This window comes from Danio rerio, chromosome 9 (assembly GCF_052040795.2).
Source record: "Danio rerio strain M-AB ecotype USA chromosome 9, GRCz13ab, whole genome shotgun sequence".
Taxonomy (NCBI): Eukaryota; Metazoa; Chordata; class Actinopteri; order Cypriniformes; family Danionidae; genus Danio; species Danio rerio.
Genome location: NC_141029.1, coordinates 19,239,303 through 19,260,721, shown reverse-complemented (window position 1 = coordinate 19,260,721; position 21,419 = coordinate 19,239,303). Strand labels below are relative to the sequence as shown.

The 21,419-nt window shown below is 34.5% G+C and overlaps 1 protein-coding gene across 6 annotated transcripts in view; it reads right to left on the bottom strand.

Moving 5' to 3' along the window:
- Positions 1–14,818, bottom strand: part of slain1a (SLAIN family member 1a) — a 28,828-nt gene extending 14,010 nt beyond the window's left edge. For 3 of the 6 annotated variants that reach the window (XM_087266674.1, XM_087266675.1, XM_087266676.1), the window contains exons 1-3: positions 14,263–14,768; positions 8,786–8,922; positions 3,023–3,151 (exon numbers count right to left, since the gene is read on the bottom strand). In XM_087266674.1, the coding sequence (XP_087122800.1) occupies positions 3,023–3,151; positions 8,786–8,922; positions 14,263–14,711 (715 nt within the window). In that variant the 5' untranslated portion in view covers positions 14,712–14,768. 6 annotated transcript variants of the gene reach the window in all.
- Positions 14,819–21,419: the final 6,601 nt, after the last annotated feature.

Genomic DNA, 21,419 nt, shown 5'->3' with positions numbered 1-21,419 from the left:
TATTTTTCTCAGCTATTCTACTACTAGTTTTTGTTTCTTAACCATTTTATTTATCAGTATATTTATGAAATACTGAAAAATATTAATCTATATTTTACACATCACATTACCATTTTGAAAGAGCGCGCTTAATTACCATGAAAATTCACTTTAAAGTGTGTTCTTTAAAGTACAAATTATTTGTTAGGCTTACCCCAAATACTTTAAACTGTACAACACATCTGCAATACACTATTTAAAGAGAATAGAATTATTGAATGTTATGTCCTTAATTCTCACTTATAGTGGGGGAAATAATATTCAACACATCATGTTTTTTTTTTCTCTGAAAAATAAAAGTTGTTGGACATGTTGACATCCCAACAAACACATCTACATTGTAGCGATGTCTGTATAATGTTGCATTTTTTTCAAAGGCAACGTCGCCACTTAGATGCTCGCTAAATTGTTACAACGTAAAAATGTAAGATGTGAGAGGGCTGTAGCAACATTGTCATGTGACATTCAGCCACCACCAGATGACTTTCTTACTACATGTATTAATAGGTGCGTTCAACTCGATCGAAATCTGTCTAAAAGCGGTGCATGCTGGTTAGAAATCTTGTCCGGATTGTTGCTGCTCCGACGCCACATGACTGTCACATGTGGCATCAAAGTACCGCGACAGCGCTCCGAGATCAGACGGCCGACTCAGACCGTGCAGCATCTGAAGAGCAGCTGCAGGAGCTCTGATGACGACACAGATATTACACGATTGGCCGAGTTCACCACATGACAATAAACACGTGTGTTTCGGGTTTATTATTGGACAAATTCCGATTCAAAAGTTTCAAAACAAACAATTAACTTTTTTTATCAACTCTCTATCTTGCACACATCTTGCTTATTAAAATACTACCAATATTTTACTGCAGTAATCATCTTTTGTTAAATAATCTGGTTATAAAGGTTAGCTTGTTTGCACAGGTTTATTTTAAAAATTTTTATAAAGACTATTTACTGCATTCATCTCCATATACGATTTAAATGATATATTTTAGTGTATATTTTAGTGAATAACCTAAATATGAACTCAAATAAGTCTTACAGACTTGAAATAAAATAATCATCATCATTGATCCTGCCACCCTAAAGCTTTCTTAACAAATTAAGTTAAAGTTTTTTAAATAATTATAAAATGGTTTTATTATTATAATATAAATATATATTTTATTTCCTGTCTAGCAGTTTAAAGGCTACCTGCTCTTTCTGGGAAACTTCTACATAGCTCACTTATTTTACCTTTTGTTCTTTTCAACACAATCTTTTTGGATTAATGATGCATTCATTATCCAAAATAATCTCATTTATTAAGACCTAATCAAAACACCTTGTTTTGCTTTTTACATTGGAAATTTTTATATCTTTAAATGTACATATATGTAAACCCTTTTTTAGCATATTCAAACAAGAAGTATTAGCCTAAAGAGTGATTATTATCTCCTAGAATTTATGCTTATTGCCTTGTATTTAATAGACCTGTTCGTTTTTATGTTTATATTAACCTCTCATTTCCTCTTATTTCTCTCATGCATTTGTTATATATTTTATTCATAATTCTCCCTTATTGTTTAAAAAGGAACTATAGTTTGTAGAGACTGTATTCTGTTTTATTTGCAATTGTTTTGTTGTTATAAATAAAAATAACTAAAAAATGATGATGACGCCATGTGATCGGTCATCATGACTGCAGAAACTTTGAGCCCCGAGGTGTCCAGCTATCCGTCTTGACGGCTCCGTTTTCAACTCCGCCCCCGCCTGCGCTCGGCTAATCTCGTTGATCACCGGCTGCAGCTGTGCTTCATGTCGAACGCACCTAATGTTTTTTTTCCCTGGCAGTTTATCAATACTGCCTAGAATACAGGATAAGCAGTAATAATTTTCCAGTATTGCTGAATATTAAATATTGTTCATTCTTTTTTCCTTTTTAATTTAACAACTGCATGTGTAAGCTTCGAAGTGTAAAAATGCCACACAAATGAATATAATCAAACTTTTAATGCATACAGTACACATCTAATTATAAGCAAACAGTATAAAATAAAGCTTAAATTATATTAAATACTTAATATAATATATAAACTATATATAATGAAACTAAAAGGGTATAGACTACATTAAAATGTCAATTGAGAAGGTAAACAAACAAGAAAAGTAAACAAGCATTACAATATAAATTAATAAATAAATAAATGTTGAAATTTAAACAGATTCATTGATGATGAGTAAATGTTGTACAGTGGTCATCCACGCAGCCTAAGCACAGCTTAATGCAACGTTGAGGCAACATTGTGTGTTTGTTGTAATGGATTTGAATCAGATTTTGGTTAAAAAAAAATGCATAATTTTTTTAAAAATTTGTTTAAAAATCTGAAACACATGGATAATTTACTGAACTACTGAAATGTATTTAATGCTTTATATAAAATGCTCTTTGGTAAAGTCAGCTTAAAAAGTTCAATAGAGTGTAAAAATCTTGATGGTTCTGTTTGTCTTGTCTATCAAATCTGAGCTAAAGAATTACTGAGAGATTTTAGCTGCTGTCTGGTCTTTCACTGCCATTCTGCACCTTCCTTTCTTCATGTGTTCAATAATTTTTCCTGTGTCATTTAATAACTTAATAACTTAATTTGTAAACTAATTAATATTGTTTTCTTTGTACATATTTATTTCTTCAAGTCAGCAACATCTTTAGAAATATGTTTCCTGGAAATGTTGTGACGTGCTGAATACTCATTTCCCCCACTGTAACAATAAAGTTTAGCTAATTGCATTTGATCAAAAATAAAATGTATTTGTCTAAACAATTCACATTCAATACACACAATAATATTATTTCAAAGGATTACATGAAGCAATAAGTACTCTGTTTAATAGTATGCTAGAGAGAGTTAAGAGAAAAGTTAGAAATAGAAAGTTAAAGAGAGTTAGAGAAAGATTCTAACATATAATGAGAAGCTTTTCAATTTCTCACACACATTACCTGTTTGCTCAGTTAGTGCAGGTTTAGTAAAGGGTTTAGAGCAGCTGCTTAAAGAAGAGACCCCATCTAAAGGACTGTACAGAACGCTTGAAGACACACAGCTTGAGAGGACCCCTCGCCATCTTTTGGCTAATGGGAAAAGGGAAGTGCAATTAATACAAACATCACACACAGCAACATTAATGTAGAAACAGTACGGTTAGTGTAAAAGTTTAAGTAGGTATAATGTTAATAAATGCTTATAGCAAAGCAATATAGTAAATAAATAAAAAATTAGTAAACAAAAAAGGTTTGTTCACATTTTACACAGGTTAATGTGTTAGATGAACTAGCAGCAATAGGTGATATATCTGTTAGCATTTATTAGGGCTGCACAAAACAGAGAAAATATGCTCAATTGTGTATATATATATATATATATATATATATATATATATATATATATATATATATATATATATATATATATATATACGCGGAATGAACCGCCAACTTATCCAGCAAGTTTTTTTTATGCAGCGGATGCCCTTACAGCCGCAACCCATCTCTGGGAAACATCCACACACACTCTTTCACACACACACACTACGGACAATTTAGCCTACCCAATTCACCTGTACTGCATGTCCTTGGACTGTGGGGGAAACCGGAGCACCCGGAGGAAACCAACGCGAACGCAGAGAGAACATGCAAACTCCACACAGAAACGCCAACTGAGCCGAGGCTCGAACCAGCGACCTTTTTGCTGTGAAGCGAACATGCTACCCACTGCGCCACTGTGTCTCCCATATATATATATATGATATATACATCTCATATATATATATATATATATATATATATATATATATATATATATATATATATATATATATATATATATATATATATATATATATATATATATATATATATATATATATATATATATATATATATATATATATATATATATATATATATATATATATATATATATATATATATATATACAACAGCAGCTAATGGAGAGGTGGGAATAAAAATAGTAAAAGCCCCATCTGATTGGTCAGATTTGGATAAATACCCTATGCATGCAGCAAACAATGGTTGGCACAAAAACAAACAATAATTTGTTGAACTTCTCCGAGATATTGCATGTGCTATTTTCGCAATATGAAAATGTTTCAATATATTGTGCTGCCGGGCGGTGCAACATCCATTACCACCATTTACACCATTTACACATTTTCAGCTGATAACATGCAATTTGAACACAGCATTACTTAATACCAGCCTGGGGTTAGCCAACTAACATTGCAAGTTCCATCATTACAAACATAGTTTATTGATTTAGTGTTTCCTAAATCAATCGTTCCAACAAACATTCGCAAACTTATACGCTTGTAACTACACCTCTGGAGCTGTACTTAAGCATAGTTCCTGGTTGTGTTCTATTCCCAGTTGTCCCCCTGTGCCCTGTTAATTTATAACGTTCTAAGATTTAAACTCGTAATGATTTAAAAATTTCATATTGACACTTGCGCCCATGTCATTTATGACATTTTGAAAGCAGCCGTGGCTCATGACGAAAGCTATAGGTGACCTATATAGGAAATAGGAATTTACATTACATCTTCAAAGCTTGTGAAAACAAATATATGCTATATAGCACATGCTTATTGTATTAATTTATAGTAGGCTATTTATTAAGAAATGTGTCTGTAGCCAACTGTATATGACATGGCCCTAGTGGTTAAAACATTTCTGCAGTGGTTTGAATGTCATAGTTGTAAAAGTAGACTTTTCAAAAAATAAAAAATAAACAATATCCTACATAATAATAATATATAATAATAATGATGATAATAATAATAATAATATTTATTATTATTATTACTTTTCTTAATAAATAGCCTACTGTAAATTAAAGCCATAAACTATTTATATGATTTATATATGAGATTAGAGTAACATTGGCTAAGATTAGCTAAGTAGTTTTATGCTTTATCATAGAATATTAAATATTCTTAAAGGAGACATTGGCCCTATATGTACCGTTTACATAATTATATTTCCGCTAATATAGAAAACGAGTGCATGTTTTTACTAAAACTAATATTGGATTTTTTTTAAGTGCGTGTGTGTGTAAAACAAATAATTTTATACAAAAAATGATGTCTATTTTCAATAAAAGTTGTTACTCTGCCCCATTTAGAGCGTCATTATGGAGGTTTTACATTATAACTAACGTAGTTCAAACTATGAATCTGCGACAGAAAAACTACGGTTTCATTTCCCAAATGATGCATTGTACAAGTTCAGCCACTAGTTATGTCGTTGTTTGGGAAACACACCCCAGATTTCACAAGAAAAAGTATTTTACGTTTTGTGAGTTTAGTGGCTAATTTGTACAAATTCTGAACTCATACAAAAATTTATGTTTTTAAAAAGGGGGCGTGGCACCAAACCCCACCCCTAAACCCAACTGTCATTGGGTGATGAGCAATTCATACGAAATTGTAAGAATTAGATTGTACAAACTCATACGAATTAGCCACCAAATCAAAAAGCTCTGAATTGCCGTGAGATTGACAGATGACAGAGTGATGACAGCTGTTCTTTGTTGCTCATGTTAGCTCATTCAATAATTCAATTATTTAATAATACTAACAAATAAAGCTTTTGATATCATTTACAGTTCAATTAAAGTAAGGAATATAATTGTATGATGTAAAAAAACGTAATGCTCACCTTCGAGGCTGTGCTAAATATTAGATAGAGTATCTATTTTTATAAATCTCTTTATACACAATAAGGTTATCACTAAGGCATATTTTTTACAGTAATATAACCCAAAAATAAACTACTTTAATGAATTATTGAAAGTAATTTCTGACAATCTTAAAAAACAGTAGCTAGAAACATCCACATTTCTCTGTCTTTACAATTTATTGGTAGTCAAATGAACACCAGTACTTTTGCGTACCTCAATTAGCCTTTTCAAGATTGCATAAAAACAAGCATTCAAGGCGACCCACAAAAACAAAGGTTTTCAGAGGCCGCCTGAACAAAGATGTATTCATGACCCCATTTGCTGAGAGCCAAGCTTACTGAATCTGGCCTTTCAAAAGCCTTTCAGAGCGCCTGCAACTCCACAACACACATCTCTGTATATGCACCTCATAAATCATTTATGTATGGGCTCATCCACAGAAATAATTAATACAAAAACATTTCACAATGTCCCCGAGACAGTCTCAGATTTATACAGTTTATCTATGTCTATTCTACAGTAAAGTTATGTACATTTGTTATGATGGATACAATATCTTATGCATATTGCAACTGAAATTGTAGGGTTATATTTACCTTTTTACATCCACTGAAGATCTTATTCATTAATAATTAATAGGAATAATTGATTAATTCATTATTTTTTGCTGGGTAAACATACTCTTAAGATTTGCTTTTTCAGGTTTTTACAGCGTGTATTATCAGCATGTGTTTTGCAAGCTACATTCAAACCCTAATCAATTACAGATTACTTGCTACTGTCATTTAAAGGTAATCCCTTACCTTACTATAGTACTATCTCAAAAGTGTAATACATTAAAGGATCATTATTAATTATAAATAATAAAAATAACTACAGATGTTGAACTTACAGTGCTCTGCATAAATGAGTACACCCCTCACAAACCTCTCATTTGAATTAATATTTCTAGAATACCAAAGGCAAAACTGTAACTGATCTTACAAAAAGAAGAGAAGACAGTCCAAAAATTTTTACAAGCAAATTAATACGTTGGGGAGAATATTGAATAATTGTTTATTAAACAGGAAAAATAAGGAACATAAAAAATAAAACATTCAGTTGAAATTTTGTAATTTGTATTTGCAAGAACTTGTTTGAATTTGAATGCATACATCCCAAGATGGATGCCCGCAAACGAATGATAAAATTAACCCCTTCCTGCCGGATAATTCCCACAAACTCCAACAAATCATCTATGCCCCACCCGAAAATAACTTTTCCCAACCTGGGATGTCTGTGAATGTATTATATCTTTCTATTCGTAAAGATGTAAGATGACCAAACTTTTGTTTTAATGGATATAACTGTTTAATAAAACTGTTTTCTTTAAATGCACCAAAAATTAATGGGTATATTTATTTGGATAAATATGGGGTTGTACTTATTTATGCTGAGCACTGTAAAAATGTCAGATGTTTTATTAAATTATCCACACATAAAAAAACAATAGAACAGCATTATACATTTTGCTGACTTGTGTCCTTACCTTTTGTCAGAATATTGAGTACTGAGACATTAAACCATTAAGCTTTCTTCTTTTTTTTTACATATGACAAAATAAAGGGGGAAAATAATGATAATGGCTTAATAAAAAAAAATGTTGTTGTGCTGCTATCTAAATGTCTCCTATTGGAAATGAACAACTGCCACAATACATACATCCTGAGAAGACCAGTGTTTAATGTGAACTCCCATGATTCCACACTCAGTCATTAATCTGTGCCTTTGTTTGTTTTGAACACATGACCTCTATTAGTGTTTTAACATCTCATCGTCTTGCAGTTTTTTATCTCTTCCTTTGGACAATTATATTTTGGAACAGTTTCATCACAAAAAGAGTGTTGAAATGCACATGTAAAAGTAAAATATGACTGTAATTTTTATTAGGAAGTTTGGCCAGAGGAGAAATGGTCATGCCCAACAGAGCCTTGAGAGTTTTTTTCCTTCACTTTCGTCAATTGGTGAAGTTTGTTTCTCGCTTTCTCGTTTGTTGAAGTTTGTCTGTCACCACTGGCTTGCTTGGTTCAGGACTTGTGCAGCTGCATCGATGGATTTGCTCTTCAGTGTTTAGACTTTCAGCAGTGAAATTTAAATTACACTGAACTGAACTGAACTTGAACTTTAAAACCTGACTGACTAAGTTTCAATTTACTATAATCTTCTATGTAAAGCTGCTTTGACACAGTCTACATTGCAAAAGCGCTACAGAAATAAACATGAATTGAATTGAATTAGTAAGGCTTTACACTAATGAATTACAGCAAAAAAGTAGTAAGTTACTGTAATGCATTACTATACTCCAACACTAATAAACTGCTTACGAACTGGAATAATTGGCTTTAAAACTATGATCATTATAGTAATATTAATAAGAAAATAAGAAATAATTATAAAAAAACAGCAAATAAATTAAATGTGAAATTTTGAGATAGACAAATGTAAAATAGATCTAACAATATTTTACATTGTATTAAATTAGCCTTTATTTCTGTGTTTGAACCATATTTCTTTTGTTAACAGACCATCTAAATTCCATTTTAAAACTGTAAGGCTCGAAAAGACAACTTATAAATAAATTATTATTCACAGAAAAACATAAACTGCAGTTTTGTTTCTTCCTTTTAAAAGCAGTATGGATTTTGATTGGCTGTTTTTATCACTTATTAGATGGGGGAAATAATTTGAAAGTGATTTCAATGATATTGTTTGTTTGTGTCATTATTGTTGTGATGTGCTAAAAAAAAGATTTTTAAAACTACATCATTATAATCAAGCATTATTTGTGTAAAAGACTTTCATGCAAAATATACGTTTATGTATTAAATTATATGGAACTTTTATAAAATCCATAATTCATGAAAATAAATATAAATATTACTTCCTAATCAAAGCTGGAAGAGACAAAACTGAGATACTTTATATAAATGTAATTGCTGTGTTTATTATATGTCACTTATCACTGGTACCTTGGTCCAGTTTGTAGCATAAGGAGCGTTTGGCTAACTCCACCTCAGGTTTGGGGTTGTCCAGCACATGCCTGCACCACTGAAGAGGACTGAGGAGTGCATGAGAAAACAGCTTTGCTTTGGGAGACACGTACAACCTGGTGAAATAAAAACTTGGTCAAGACATTTCAATCTGTGCTGTTGCAAACATCAATATTGCACTGTTTTCTGTATGGTTGATCAGGGTTCAATACTAAGGATTCTTACTTGTCCTAACAAAATTTTCCATGGCCCCACCAAAAAAAAAAAAAAAAGGTTAATAGGTGTTTCTTATGGCCAAATATTTAAATAATGTGTCAAAAATAACATCTGTTAATCTCGAATTTAAGTATAAAAAAGTATAATAAGCAAAATTGTTATGCAACCAAAAAGAGCAGTATTTTATTTATTTTATTGCAGTTTTAAATTATTTTACAAAAGGTGGCTGACCTGCCAAACTGACAGCAAACTGTGAAAAACATCACTTTATTTTTTCGTCATGCTGTACCTATGGAAATGTAGACGTTTTCTTTTAGTCTCCTAATTTGATGTTGCCGCTATGTTACCGTCTCTTCACTGAACTGGTTGTTACCAGGTTATATGGGGGGAAAAAAATATGCTCACAACATCCAATCAGATAAGAGAAACTGAAAAAAAGTTTGCAACATCACAGAGAGGATGGCATTTAAAGGCCTAAAAGCACAAACTCGATTTCTCAATTCTAAGAATATTTACATGCAATTGACAAATAGTCGTAGGCAAATTAAACTTTAGTAACAAGGCAGCACTGAATTGGAAGAGTAGCAATTGGGCCAGCAACGATCCCGTCTACTGTCCCAAACATCTCTCATGCTGGCCCCGGGCCATCAGGCAGTCCATATTGCTGAGCCCTGGTTTATGAATTTTATCATTAACCTCATAATTCAGCGGACTAAAATTTTATTTAATGAATAAAATAGTTTTAAAACATCACATAAAAATCTTAGATTTTATATTACATTTAATTACATCGTAGTCATTTGTTTAAAAAGGACATTAATTAATGACCCAAGGCTCTTTGTGGAGACTGTCTAAAATAGGCAAACCAACCACAGAAGCAAAAAAGATTTATATATTGATTTTTTTTTAATGTTTTATATTTTTCTAGATTTTGATTAAAGATGAATACACAATAACTATATATACTATATAACTATATATAACTAGCTATACAAATAAATAGTTTGTTTTGTCTTATCGTTTATGCTTGCAAGAGTTTTATGTTACACCAAATGTTCTTAAATTCAATTTTCTACACTACATTAGCACTGTGTGTCTCCGTGATGGTGTTTAGTATTTGTGTCTATGACGCTGTGCATGTTCAATATTTTAAAATTTACTTCAGATGGTGTAGAAGCTCTTTGTGATACACTTACAGCCTTTCTAATTACCAAGTGATTTTCATAAACAACACACATATTAGTACATCAACATGTTGGTATATAAACTATTTATATATTTTTTCTACTGTAAACTTCAATCTGTAAAACCTAAAATGTACCTAGCATTATGTTTACAGTAAAGTTATGGTAACTACTGATTTTCACTGATTTGTTTATAGTGTTTGAATTAGTTCTGCAAGACCTTGGAAAATCTGATGTGATATGTATTCTAAAATGGATTACATTAATTTCTTTTTCACAATTCTACACACAATACCCCATAATGACAATGTGAAAAAAGATGCAAATTTATTTAAAAAAAAATAATTAAAAAACTAAAAAATCACATGTACAAAAGTATTCACAGCCTTTGCTCTATACTTTGTTGATGCATCATTGGCAGCAATTACAGCCTCAATTCTTTTTGAATATGATGCCACAAGCTTGGCACACCTGTCTTTAGGAAATTTTGCCTATTTTCAGATCTCTCCAGAGATGTTCAATATAGGTCTGGGCTCTGGCTGGGCCACTCAAGGACATTCACCGAGTAGTTGTGAAGCCACTCCACTGATATTTTGGTGGTGTGCTTTGGGTCATTGTCCTGCTGCAAGATGAACTGTTGCCCCAGTCTGAGGTCAAGAGCACTGTGAAGCAGGTTTTCATTCAGGATGTCTCTGTACATTGCTGCATTCATCTTTTTCTTTATCTTGACTATTCTACCAGTTCTGGCTGCTGAAAAACATCCCCACAGTCTCATCAGACCAGAGAATTTTGTTTCAGATGCCTTTTGGCAAATTCCAGGCAGGCTGTTATGTGCCCTTTACTAAGGCGTGATTTCCATCTGACCACTCTACCATACAGGACTGATTGGTGGATTGCTGCACAGATGGTTGTCCTTCTTCAAGGTTTTCCTCTCTCTTTACAGAAGAACACCTGAGCTCAGACAGAGTAATCATCAAGTTATTGATCACCTGCTTGACTAAGGCCCTTTTCCCTGACACTCGGCTTAGCTGGACGGCCAGCTCTGGGAAGAGTCCTTGTGGTTCCAAACATCTTTCACTTACAATTGATGGAGGCCATTGTGACCACTAGAACTTTTAGAGCAGCAAACATTTTTTTGTAACCTTCCCCAGCCTTGTGCCTCGAGACAATCCTGTCTAGGAGGTCTACAGACAATTCCTTTGTCTTCATGCTTGATTTGTGCTGTGAAATGTCCTGCCAAACCTGGGACCTTATATAGACAGGTGTCAGCCTTTTCAAATCATGTCCAATCAACTGAATTTACAAAAGGTGAACTTTAATTAAGCTGATGAAACATCTCAAGAATGATCAGTGCAGAAACAGAAAGTACCTGAGCTCGATTAATAGCTTCACGCCAAAGGCCTTGAATACTTATGTACATGTGATTTTTCAGGTTTTTATTTTTAATAAATTTGCAACAATTTAAAAAAAAATTGCATGTAAAAATAGTTGCAATCGAGCAAAGAAATAAGAAGTATAAACAGTGCTTTATGGATTTCCAGAGAGTCAAACAGTATTTAGGTACAGAAATTGAATATAAACACTGTAGTCATTCATTTATTTATTTTCTTTTCGGCTTAGTCCCTTAAATCGGAGGTCACCACAGCGGAATGAACTGCAAACTTATCCGGCACGTTTTTACATGCCCTTCCAGCCGCAACCAATCTAAACATCCACACACACACTCATTTATACTAATACATTAAGGAATATTTAGACTACCCAATTCACCTGTACTGCATGTCTTTGGACTGTGGTGGAAACCGGAGCACCTGGAAGAAACCTGAACAAACGCAAGGAGAACAACATACAAACTCCACACAGAAACTTCAACTGACCCAGCCGAGGCTCGAACCAGCGACCTTTTTGCTGTGAGGCGACAGCACTACTTACTGCGCCACTGTGTTGCCCACACTGAATAGTGTTTACTGTATTGATAATTCATTCATTCATTTATTCATTTTCTTGTTGGCTTAGTCCCTTTATTAATCCAGGGTCGCCACAGCGGAATGAACCGCCAACTTATCCAGCAGGTTTTTACGCAGCGGATGCCCTTCCAGCCGCAATCTCTGGGAAACATCCACACACACATACACTCCTACACTATGGACAATTTAGCCTACCCAATTCACCTGTACCGCATGTCTTTACCGCATGTCTTTGGACTGTGGGGGAAACCGGAGCACCCGGAGGAAACCCATGCGAACGCAGGAAGAACATGCAAACTCCTCACAGAAACGCCATCTGATAATTCAGTATTGATAATTCAGTAAAATTATTCTTTATTACAGTTACAAATGTACTTTTTGTGCCCAAATGTTTTAAACTCTCTGGAAAGGCTCTCTTTAAAACACATGAAAATGATAAACTTTCAGTCTGTTATGGTAATTCTTTGCAATGACTCCACAAATCTCATGTATTCTCAACTTTTGTGCCGATTAACCATAATCTCAAATCAACATTGCATTTCCTGCCATGTGACACTGTGGTCACACACACACATTGTGATACCATTGTTGAATTTATATTGTGCAGCACTAGTTTGAATAATATTTAATCATAGAATTGCCACATATTTGTTGAAACTTCCCGGTAATTCTTATTGTTTAGTTTTCCTAAAGATCCAACTTTAAACAAGAGTTCTAAATTTTTAGCACATGAATGTGGAAGAATGTTTTATATTGTAATCTTTATCGCATTGATCATACAGTTAATACTCCTTTTTATCAATGTAATTTATAAGCAAAATATATTATATATTTATAATGTACCATATAATGTATTTTAAATGTATGAAATAATGCTAATTTAGGCATTTCTTTCACTATCATGTTCCATGCTGCTTGAAATGACTCCAGTCCACTATAACTGCCCACTGCTCTGGCTGTGTGTTCACTGCTGTGTGTGTGCACTTAGATGGGTTAAATGAAGAGCAAAAATTCTGAGTATGGACCATCATACTTGGCCACATTATGACTTTCACTTTCACTTCATTTTATAGTCACATTTTCTTCATATGCATTAATTTTTAAATTGAAATGGATAGATTACCCAAAAATGAAAATTCACTTACTATATGAGTTCATTTATTCTCTTGAACACAAAACACATTTAGAAGAAACTTGAAAACCTGTAATTACTGACTTCCAAAAAAACAAATAGGCTACCAAAGTCAGTGTTTAAACGTTTCTAACATTCTTCAAAATATATTTTGTGTTTATTAGAAGAAAGTCAAAAAGATTTAAAACAAGTAGCAATGAGTGAGTAAATGATGACAGCATTTAAATTTCTGGGTGAACATTCCATTAAATACTGTTTTTGTCATATGTTAGCCTGACATTGATCAAATTAACACTGATTATCGATTTCATATTGACCATAACTTTGTTTAACTGTGTTGGCAACACTAAAGAGGCATGAACTTCTGCTGCATGAGATGTAAAAGATCTAAAGAAGCAAGTACAAGAATGGAATGTAAGGAAAAACATTTGATCTAAGAGCTCACATGCATCTGATTTGATCAATTGTTTAAATATATTTAAAATATGGATTTAAATTGTCAATAATGAAAAACCTAAATGTCCTGCTTATTTAAATGTTTAAGATTTCCATGTTTTAAATGTGTTTCATTCTATAGTTGGCCTGATTTCCCCCCTTCTTCTTTTTTTCATCATCATATTGCAGTGGTTCAGCATATATGATTTTCACCATGATCTGGCATAAACAATTAAAACAAATCAAGTATTTCGGTCTTTGCACTTTACATGCCTTGCATTTTGTCTATGTATTACCTCAAAAGAAAAATTTTTTATTTTTTCACATCACCAGATGCAATATAACAGCAAGCCAATCTGTTAGACTAATGAAGATATTCCTCATCAGTGTCTTCAGAGATGTTTACACTCACAGACCTAACAATGGACCAGGACACATACTACAGTGACAATTCATGAGAACTGACCATAAGGGATGACAAAGAGACAATGAAAATCAAATGTTTAGCAGAAGCATCAGTACCAGCTATATTCAGACTCTCCATCGATGGGAAGAAGTGCATGAAGGTCTAGTTTTTCCACCTCATCCATGACAGTAGCATCTTCATCTTCCTCATCAGCACCAGTCACTGACTGCGGATGAAAATACGGATAGTGCTCATCCGATAAGCCAAAGGACGGGGAATATGAAGGTGAAATGCAGTAATTCCCGGTGTGAAAAGAGCCTGTGTCTGGGCCAGCCGGACCTGCGGGACAGGCCGACGCCGGAGCGGCTAACAGACGGACACTGGAGGTGCAGTTGTTCGCAGCGTTTGCTCTCGTCCGTAGCTGCTCGTTCTGCCTCTCCAGTTTTCGCACGAGCTCTTGAAGCTTTTTCACCTCCAGTTCTGCGTTCATCATCTTACTGTTGCCATTGACGTCCGCCATCATCTGCGGCTTGAACAATAGTCCGTCCATTGAAGAGAAAAGCATATAAACGGTAGCAAAATGGTGGCGGCGTTGTTTACCCTGTATGCCCAGACTCGAAGTGCTTCCAGCGGGGTTACATGCTTCATTCAGATGCTGATGTGCTGCTCATGTCTGTGTCTCCTCCCACTCGGTTCAAAACACAACACACGACCACCACATTACCAGGCAAAAACACCAGCCGCGCTACCACACACTGCTCCTTTCATTCAGGGGACGACGAGCAAAAATGGTGTCTTTTGGAGAATTAGGCTATATTCAACTTGTCATGCCCATAATGCACCACTATAGCCTACCTTCCAAAGACAATTTGATAAAAAAAAAACTAATTAAAAAAAAGTTCTTTTAGAGGACAATTATACATTAAAATACCAAAAGTAATAGAAAAGGTATTTACACGTTACAAATTACAATGCTACAAATGTTTCTATTTCCAACTAAATCCTTTCTTGATCAAAAAAACCTGAAATCGGCTAAATGCATTGCCTACAATTGAATAAAGTGATGTAAATTAAACATTGCCATCTCTGGAGAAATTGCATTTTATGTAATAACGTTTATGTTATCAACATTGACAAATTAATCTCTATTGACATTTATAGTAAACAATACAATATTTTTTAACCATACTGTAGTGAAGTAGGCTTGAATTAATCCATTGTGAAAGTGGAGAGCGGTGTCGAATGTAACATTTTTCATAAAAACCTACTTTTAAAAGATAATGTTTTAGCAGAAATGTATTTTCTCAGAAAAATCAGGTGTTGTATCAATGTAGAACAACTCCACTATAAGTGAAGTTTATTTTAAACTTATTTCGAGAGGAGCATGTGCACATGATTGACTCAGCTGGCCCACATTAGCTAATCTTGATCAAAGGATCCCAAGTCACTAAATATATCCTCATTTCATTTCTTGTCAACTATCTTCATCTGGAAGAAACACCCCTCCTCCCCTTCTTTCACCTTTATGCAGGATGGGCGGCACGGTGGCCCAGTGACTAGCACTGTCGCCTGACAGCAAAAATATCAATGGCCATGGGTCCTCACTTGGCCATCTGGTATTTCTGTGCAGAGTTTGCATGTTCTCCCCGGGTCCACATGGGTTTCAAACAGCTTCCCAGGGTTTCTCCCATCGTCCAAATTTGCTCTGTATTATAGAAAAAATAAGCCTTAGGCTGCATCCGAAACAGCATACTTTTACACTATATAGTACGCTAAAATCTGTTTGCGAGCCGAGTAGTATGTTTGAATTCAATTCGAAAATCAATATGCGAGAAGTACCTGGATGCTCTATCCTGTGATGCTCCGCAAGAAAGTTCATGAAAAAGAGTTTAGCGACGAAGGTCACGTGACCATGACAAAATGGGGGATGTAGTAGCCTATGTCTGAATTCCATTCATGCTGCTCACATTCATACTGTATAGGATGTACTTTTGAGGTATGATGGCTGAGTGGTACATTTAAATTCAAATGCAGTCACTTCTGAGTATTATGTAGTTTTGGACGCAGAATAAGTCTTTTTCTAAACGTCTTATTCTCTGGAAACTCACCTTAGCATTAGCAGTGGGGGAGTTTTGAGATCGACCTAAGCTCAATCTCTCCTCGCCCTGCAAAAAGATGGAGCCCTGGGCCTGGGGATCCCTTGAGCTCAGGGCTCTTTCTCGGGACAGCATGCCAAACAGGCTATGTATAAATCATGAGCTAAGTGTGAATTTTTGAACTTCACTTTAAAGAAAAGTTCCACATTGTTACTTTTTACAGGGATGAACGTAACGCTCGGGTGGGTCAAAAGTAACAGCAATATTTGCCAGATTTACTGGCTTAATCTTGTTTATTTTAAATATAGCTGACTATGACCTTGTTAATGTTAACTAAAAACATATTTTGTCATTTATTTTTGCAATAAAATATCAAACTGCATTTTCATTTAAAATTTCAGTTCCATTAAATGTTTCAAAAGCAATCCAACAATGCAAAATTTTAACATTTTCTACAATTTTTGAATATTTTTATTATTATTGGCAATATGCATTAATCTCATAGAGCATGAGTTAAAACACTGAAAACTAGCGAGGAATCAAAAAAATAAGCCATGGCTATTAGCAGTGGGACATAAATAACAGTGTTACTTTCGCACCCACAGGAACTCTTGTCATTGAAACCTGATTTACTTTTAAAGTGAAAAACTCAAAGATGTGTTATTGCAATAAACAACCTGTAGATTGATTATAGTGTGACACATGAAAAGAGAAACACAACTTGCAATAAAAAAGAACCACTACAATAATTTACTTTTTGCACTTGAAAACTGAAATTTGGAGCTAACGGAAATTTTGGTAGCCAAAAACGGTTGCGTGCTAAATGTGCTGTTATAGCCTGGGAAGCAAATGTTGTCAGGGCTTTAAAAAATCACTTTTATCCCCACTCTCCCCTAATAATACACAACAACTATAGTAATACAAACAAATACCCCATCAAAACTAAGGTATGTTACATTACAATACACCACAGTTTACTGTAATAAATCTACATAATTTATTTGTTTATCAGTTCACTAGTTATTACTATGCTTTAGTGTTCATTATGTGTTGTAAATAATATAATATTCATTCATTCATTTTGGCGTAGTCTTTAATAATCAGGGTTTGCCAGAAAAGAATGAACCACCAACTTATCCAGCATATGTTTTACCCAGCGGATACCCTTCCAGTCACAGACCAACACTGGGAAACACCCATACACACTCATTCACATTTATACAATACATCCAATTTAGCTTATTTAATTAACCCATAGCGCATGTCTTTGGACAGTGGGGGAAACTGGAGGACCCGGAGGAAACCCACACTAACACGGCGGGGAGAACATGCAAACTCCACACAGAAATACTAACTGACCCGGCTGGGGCTTAAACCAGTGACCTTCTTGCTGTGAGGCGATCATGCTACCCACTGCGCCACAGTGACGACATACTATAATTTATGTTATAATAATTGTGGGAATAAATGTGGTTTCAGTGAGCATGAGTAATCTTTTTAAAAATCCTACTAAACTAACAGATATGACTTGTGTTTTGTCGAAATTACAAGAAAATTTAGTCGTGATCACGACTTAACAGCTTTTTGTTCGGTCGAGATCATGATTTAATTTTCACATGATCTCAACATAATTTTATTTTCTCTTAATCTCGACATGACAAAAAGGTTGTTATGCCGTGATCACAACTTAATTTTCTCGTGATCTCCTCATACCAGAAAGACGTAGCCTAAATGTATCCTGACAAAACCTTGCATGCTATTTTTTGTGTTTTAAGTCATTAAGTTTTAAATCATACATCAAGATGGACTTTATCTCTGCACAAAGAGAGAGGGGTGTACCTGAGGAGAACCTGACTAAAATAGAGGAAGATAAGTAGGTCTAAGCCCAGCTGGCAAAATTCATGTGGCTCAAATCCAGCTCACACAAGACACTTGCATCCGGCCCACATACTGAATGCAATGATGGCTCTAGTGCGGTCCACTTCTGTTTGCCAGATCTGGGCCACAAAGAAGCCAAAGCAATACCACATATTAGCCAGAATTCAACCAAATGAACCAGAACTAACCCTATTCTGGGTCACAATTTGCTTTTAGGTCTGGCCAGATCTAAGGCCCAGATCTGGCCTATATCTTACACTTGCTGGGTGTGTCAAAGTACAAATTCCCAACATGCATTGTAGTATGACTACATTAAATAGCTTATTGATGCTCCAGTTTTCATTATTTGATTTTGATTCGGCTGTTTATGTTGACATTGTTGATTTTGTCACTTTTAGTCTCCTGTTTGTGATGTTTGTGAGTTTGGTCATTTTGTTAATTATCACCGTCGTTGAGGTTCATATGCTGATTATTGATGTCTCTATGAGCAGGAGTTGAACCATAGAATTTTTTTAGGTTATAAACCTTCATAGTAAAGTGGCATGTGCAAGCATGTCATTATGTTACTTTTAATAATGGATGAAACATTGGTGAACATTAGTGAAATATATTATTTCATAACAGGTTGTGCCTTATTTAATTTTATTGTTTGTTTTTTTTTACTTGGCTTGTTTGCTGTAATGAATAAACTTTTCAAGCAAATTTCAAAAAAGTTACAACAGCCCAAATTAAAATTTATAATAAGAGGTTTAGGGCTATGAGCCCAACTAAAGCAAACACTTTTCTCCATGATGGTGACTTTAGTCTATGTCAGTGGTCACCAAACTTGTTCCTGGAGGGCCGGTGTCCTGCAGATTTTAGCTCCAACCCTAATCAAACACACCTGAACAAGCTAATCAAGCTCTTACTTGGTATACTTGAAACATCCAGGCAGGTGTGTTAAGGCAAGTTGGAGCAAAACCCTGTAGGGACACCGGCCCTCCAGGACCAGGATTGGTGACCCCTGGTCTATGTGGTCCAATTAGTTTTAAGATAACTGGGCCTCATTTGCCATATCTTCTCTGAGCCACTTTAGGCTCACAGCCACATTAGCTAGAGCTAACCCTGCCGAATATTTGCCAAAGGTGGCCCACATTTGTTTTAGGATAACTGGGCCACATTTGCCATATCTTCACTGGGCCACTATAGACTAACGGCTGCATTAGCCAGAGTTTACTGTGCTGAATATTTGCCAAAAGTGGCCCATATATGTTTTAAAAACTTGGCCACATTTGCCATGTTTTCTCTGGCCCACATTAGGCTCACAGCTGCAATAGCCAGAGCTTACTGTGCCAAATATTTGCCAAAAGTGGCACACATATGTCTTAAGATAACTGGGCCACATTTTCACTTACACGTGTGAGCCAGTTTAGGTTTAGACCCAGATTACCTTTAAATGACTATGTCACATTTTTACCAACTGTGGCTCATATTTGTCCTCCATCATTTGGGACAAATTTATCATTTCCCACATGGGCCACATTAGGCTCACATTCAGATTACATTTTGCCATAAGTGCCAGATCTTTGCCTTAAATGGTCCATATTTGACTGAATCTTTGGCCCCCCCTTTGCCATTGCACAGGTGAGCCACTTCAGGTTCACATTCATTTTGTCTGGGCCGAAGGAATACCACCAGTGCTGCATAACTGCCTAAAGTGGCCAACACAATCTCACGGCAATTCGTAACTTTTTGATTTAGTGGCTAATTCATATGAATTCATACGATCTATTTCGTACAATTTAGTACAATTTGCTTATCGCCCAATGACGGTTGGGGTTAGGGGTGGTATTAGGTGCCACGCCTACTTTTTTAAATCATACATTTTCGTACGACTGAACTTTAGTCACTAAACTGGCAAAACGTAAAATACTTAAGTTTCCTCGAGAGATCAGGCTGAAAGTGGCCCACATTCGTATGCTATCTGGGAAGTTATCTTGCCTACATACTTTTGCAAGTCTGGTTTTATTGTTATTTAAATTGTCACGTTTAATAATCTCTGATATGAAAACTGATACAGGCCTAAGCATATGAATAAACAGAACGCAAAATTATTCATCTCTGTTTTTTCAGCCTCTGCATCAAATACAATATTGTTTCAAAATAACAGTGGACACACATAAATATGTGATTATGTAATGCTCTTTCTTTCAGTAGCTTCAATGCTTATTTTGTTTATCCAACATTTTTATTAGATATATATAGAGCCTACTAGAAGTACGAATTCATGTTATCTAGCACTTTTTGCAATTTTGACTTCAGCTATTTCAAAGTCCAACTAATTACAACAACATATTACACTTTTCTAAAACCCTAAGATGTTTTCTTAGTAGATGTAGATATTATACATTCATTTAAACAACCAATTATCCAAACCAATTATCCAATCAATTAACCAACAAACAATTATCAGACTTTCACAATCAAATGGTTGTTTCCTGGAACTTCATTTATAAACACAATTTCTCACCCAATAGATGTTTCATTTGGAATAATAAGCATATTTTATTTAAATCCAAAACATTGTTTTTTGAAAGTTGGTTCAATAATACAGTTTTTCTCAGTGGCTTTGGTGCATTTCTCACAACACTATTATCATTTGCACAACAGTTTATGCATTTCTAAAAACCCTTAGTCATCTGTGCACATCATAGTAGCAGTTTCTCATTCTTTCCAACAAATTGCAAATGCTTTTGGACATACATCAATTGCTTTCATACAATTCTCTGCTGTTTTACAACATTATTATTTGCTTATGTCATGTCAGTCAAAATGAACTAAACTTGTGAATGCTGAATAGTCATTCCATATAAAACTAATACTCTTCATTTCAGTACTTGAGTCTTTACATACAAAAATATTTGTAAAAACTAGTTGTCAAAATCTGTCAAGCAAATTTTATAAACATGTTTTGATCTTAGTTTTTTTTTGAAAATGTCTTCTAAACTGACCTATTTCATGAGTGATTTACAGGCCTGTGTATGTTGTAGGTTCAGTTTCACTATGTGCTGCAATATTGTTTACAGTTGTGCACAGTTCTACCCAAAAGAAGTATATGTTTGTTGTAAATAATGGTGTGTTTATTCTTTTGAACAATGCTGTGAATAAATTAGAATTGTAAAGAGCAAATGCAGCAAAAATGTGAAACATACATATTCAGTGTGTTGTACTCAGATACCTCACTAAATGCAGTGATGTCTAACTTTACTGTAGTTTTCAAATGGCTGTGCAAATAGTATACAGTGCTGTCTTGAGCTTAT